Here is a 4,263-nt window from a genome sequence, read left to right as displayed (position 1 = left end):
AAAAAAAAAAAAAAAAGAGGGAGGGGGAGAGAAAGGTGAGAGAGCTTGGGCTAGCCAGGGGTCGCAGATATTTTGTCCATCTTCACTATGGGGGGGTGCAGGGGAGGGCGAGGGAGGAAGGCTGGCTGCTCCTTGTCGGGTGAATAGCCCCCATCGCCCTAGGCTCCCTTCCCTGCCTGGTTCTGAACTGCCCCACTGCCTAACCCGCATCCTAGCTGGATTCTAAGACAGAGTGAGCAAGAGGGAGCCATCCCAGATCGACCGCAGCCCGATGCAACCATTTACAAGTCCCCTAAGCTTCTTAAAGAGAGGAAGGGACACTGGGGGTCTTCAGGTCACTGGTGGCGGTAGCCCAGGCCGGGTTCGAAGAAGCCCGAAGCAGGAAGGGAAGCTGGGGTAGGTCCCCACGCTGATCAACGGCTGGAGAGTTTAGGCCTGGCCTGCACGGGTGTCCCCTTCTCCTGCTCCCTTCTCTGTGCCCGGGCGGGTGGCCTCCGCCCCTCCGCTCTCCGTGCCACCACAAAGGGCAGAACCTCCCTTCGCTGCCGCCTGGGGCTTTGCCTCCGGCTGCCTCTACCGCCTGCCTCACAGTCTCCACTCGGCCTCTCTCAGTCCCTCCACCGGTCCCGGTACTGGATGATCAGATCACCTGTCCAGGACTCTGGGGCTCTACCCACCCGTAGGTCTCCCTGTCGGTCACCCTCATTGTTCCAGTGCTTGAGCGTCCTCCCTAGACTTGAGTCCCAGGCTCGCTACAGCTCCCTCGCTGTAGCTCTCAGCTCACCTCGGTCCCCCGACTATCTTTCCCCCTTCACCTCGGCACCCCAGTCTTTTCCGGCAGCACCCTGCGTCTCGATTTTTCTGGGGCTTCTCCAACTCCAATATCCCAGGCTAGACCACTCTTCTCCCCACTGGCAAGTGACAGTGAAAAAAGCCTGTGCGACCTGAATGCTCCTCGCCTTCCCCGCGGGAGTTAAGATCCCTCCCCCTCGGCTCCCCACGCAGACCCCTAAGAAGCCCGGGACCCCTTACCCCAGGGTGGCCGAGCAGAGAGAGTGCAGATGCGACTCCACTGCGCAAAAAGGGGGAGGGGTGTGAAATCTAAAAGCAAACTTTGGTGCGGTCGAGGACGCGGGTGTAACCTTTGGGCCTCCGCTGCAAGTAGAGGCTACCACGCCCCCGGGTGACCCCGCTGGTGGCCCGGACAAACGGGGACTCTTGCCCGAGGCCCGATCCAGCTTCCGCCGCAGGAGAGGTCCCTAGATCCCGCAGATGGTTCTCCCCGCCACTACCGCGGGGACCCCTGCGCCCCCGCCAGGCTGCAGCACCAGCACCGCAGGGGGTAAGGGGCGGGGAACTCACCGCGCTTGCTCCGGCCGATCTGGCCCAGCTTGGGCGGCCGCTTGCTCTGCCCGGCGCCGAAGAAGTTGTTGGTGTCCTGCAGGCGGCACGAGAAGATCTGGCCCACGTCGCCGCCGTCGCCGTAGGGGCTCAGCTTCTCGTCGCCGTAGGGCAGCACCTCCGACATGGTCGCGTCCGGGGGCTCCGAGGCGGCACCTCCTCCGCCCGCGTCCCCGCCCGCGGAGGACAGGGTCAGCGGCGCTGGGGCCGGGGATGGCCGGCCGGGGACGGCCCTCGGGGCTGCCGCGGCGCTGGGGCCGGCGAGAGGCCGGGGAGGGACACCGCTTGGGGCAGGAGCGCGCAGCCCGCGCGAGCGACCCAACGAGCGCCCGCAGCTAAGCTGCGCTGCGCTCGGGCTCCGCGCGCGAGTGGCTGCTGCTCCGGCAGCGGCGGGCAGGACTCACATCCTCGGCGCTCTCCGGCGCGGGGCGGGGGCCGAGCCGGGCGGGGCCGCGACGCGCGGGGAGGAGGGCGTCCCTGCGAGCCCGGAGGGCGCGGGACCTAGGTGGGCGCACCCCGGGGAGCGCGCGGACCGGTCCTGCCGCGGGTGCGGGCGGCGGCAGCGGCGACGACTCGGTGACTGGAAAGCAGCGAGCGGCCGAGGGGGAGGGGAGCGAGGAGGAGGGAGGGCAGGGGGAGGAAACCCGGAGGGAGGGAGGGAGGGAAGGAGGGAGGGAAGAAACCGAGAGGGCGACGGGGAGAAAAACAGGCAGAAGAAGGCAAGGGGAGCGGCGGGAGGAGGGGGGGTGAGGAAGGAGGGAGAAAAAGCGGGGAGACTAGATTTGGATCGGAGAGACAGAGCGGAGAAGCGAAAAGAGGGAAAAAATAGAGGGTCGGAGAAGGAAGGAGGAGAGAGGGGAAAAGAGGGAGGCAGGGACGAAGGAGCAGCCTGCGAGCTGCTAGCGAGAATGCCAGCCCAGGCTGAAAGCGAGGAGCCTGAGGAGGGAGGGAGGAGGGGACCCGTGGGCCTCGGGGAGAGATCCCTGGAAGCTAAGCGACGTCACGGGGCCGCGCCGGACCGCGGCTGGCTTCCTGCCCCCGCCCCCTGTCCCCTTCGTCCGGCCCGCGCGGAGGGGCCCCGGTGCGCCCCGCCCCGCCCCGCCCCACACGGCCCGCGCCCCTCCCGCGCGGTGTTTACCCGACCCGGAGCCTGTGCGCGCCGGCTCGGCTGGCTGTGACTCCCGAGGGGAACCCGAAGCAGCGGGAAGGGAGGGGAGGGGACCGAGGACGCTCAGGCCGGGAAGGACGCGGATGCTGACCTCCCTGGGGGCCAGTTACAGATGGCAAGGATCGGAGCGCACTGGGCGACCCGCGGGTACTCCTCTCCCTTCCCCCACCACACTTATGCCCCACTTAGACCCTGCGGGGCATTCCTCTGCCCCCGTGCCAACTGGATCTGCCAGAAAGGTCTTTTTTCTCACTTCTTGTCCTTCTGCGCCGGGCCCTGGCTCCCCCCGGGACAAGGAGGAGGGGAGGAGGGGGCAGCCCCGCCTCCCACGGGATAGGGGAGAGCCTCATTACTCTGGGCTTGCCGGGATGCCCGGCGCCTAGCGCCCTCTGACTCGCTAGAGACGCCCCAGGCCTGCGGCCCTCTGCCCTCCGGGACCTCTCTTATAACAACAGTCTTAATAAAGCTCTGGGGAGATACTGCGGCCTCAAAACCAGGAGCGTGCTCCTGCATCCTGGGAGGGAGACCCGGGAAGCCCGAGAGGCCTGGGAGGCGCTTCTGTCTGCCAGATGGGAACTCCAAGGGGGCAAGGTGCGTGAGGAGCGCTCATTATCTTCGCCTGAGCCTGGAGCACCTGCTCTCCCCAAGGAGACCAGACCTGCTCAGCAGAGCTGGCCTAACCCCAGAGAGGGGTTACCAGGCCTAGGTCAGCAGCCTGCAGGAGAGAGGCCGGACTAGGAAGCTAATCCTTGCCCTTAGGTTCCTAACTCACCTAGCATCCCAAACCCCGCCGGAGAGCAGGGGAGGGGGTTGCCGTCAGCCAGGGAAGCCGCAGCCCAGAACCCGTGCCCCACCCCTCACCCCCAATGTTAAAGGGCTGGCTGTTTTCCAGAACCCAGACCTCAGGATGAGAAGGCAAAGGGGTGGAGAAACAGATTGTGACCGGTGGAATAAACTTGTCTTCTGGGTACAGGCCCGATCTTTGAACCCCAACCCTGTACTTCCCTAGCAGTGACACTTTGAGCAATCTGTCTATCCTCCCTGAACCCCCATAGTCTCCCCTGCCCAACTGCCGGTGTGCCCCTCAAAACAGTTAAAGAGAAGAAGGCTCCAGGGGCGGAGCTGTTAGTGGATGTGCATTAGTTGAGTAAGAAATGGCTCCCTCTGTGAGGAGGTGCGTCTCTTTAACCGTTCTCCTACTTCAGAACCGCCTGGGCTGGGAAGCCTCCCTAAACTTCCCCTAACCGAGCCTGTGACCCACACACAGGAAACCAAAGCCAAAGGGCCTGGGCTGGCTCGAAGTGCCATGGCTTGTCAACAGTAGAAGCAGCGGGGTCCCCAGATTGTGGCTGGCTCCCTCCAGAAGCTGCCTGCCTCCGTTCATTAAGGCCCTGCTGAGAGTCAGCTGTGTGAGGTTAGCTCTCACGCCCTCTCTCCCGCGCTCCCCCCTCCGCTCCCCCACCAACAGAGATGACAAAGGCCTAAGACACGGGGTGGTATAAACTTACAAGCAGCTCTCACATTTGTGCTACCCTTTCAGGGTTTGCCCCAAAGTGCTTTTCACATCCATTATTGACCTGGTGTCTCAAATATAAGAGCTTTGTAAGTACAAAGAGGAGAGACTGCTTCTGTGTTTAACTGATGAGGCAGGGAACAAGTGAGTGACTTGGCCAAGGTCACGGTCTGGTGATGGA

At 64.3% G+C, this 4,263-nt stretch overlaps 1 protein-coding gene across 1 annotated transcript in view; it reads right to left on the bottom strand.

Annotated features, from left to right (window-relative positions):
• Camk2n1 (calcium/calmodulin dependent protein kinase II inhibitor 1) overlaps positions 1-2,537 on the bottom strand; it is a 3,955-nt gene extending 1,418 nt beyond the window's left edge. The window contains exon 1 of the mRNA XM_031379206.1: positions 1,363-2,537. Within this exon, the coding sequence (XP_031235066.1) occupies positions 1,363-1,528 (166 nt within the window). The 5' untranslated portion in view covers positions 1,529-2,537. The remainder of the gene's footprint in view (positions 1-1,362) is intronic.
• Positions 2,538-4,263: the final 1,726 nt, after the last annotated feature.

Source organism: Mastomys coucha, unplaced genomic scaffold (assembly GCF_008632895.1).
Source record: "Mastomys coucha isolate ucsf_1 unplaced genomic scaffold, UCSF_Mcou_1 pScaffold18, whole genome shotgun sequence".
Taxonomy (NCBI): domain Eukaryota; kingdom Metazoa; phylum Chordata; class Mammalia; order Rodentia; family Muridae; genus Mastomys; species Mastomys coucha.
Note: the sequence above shows the minus strand (reverse complement) of the source record. Positions and strands in the feature narration are given on the sequence as shown.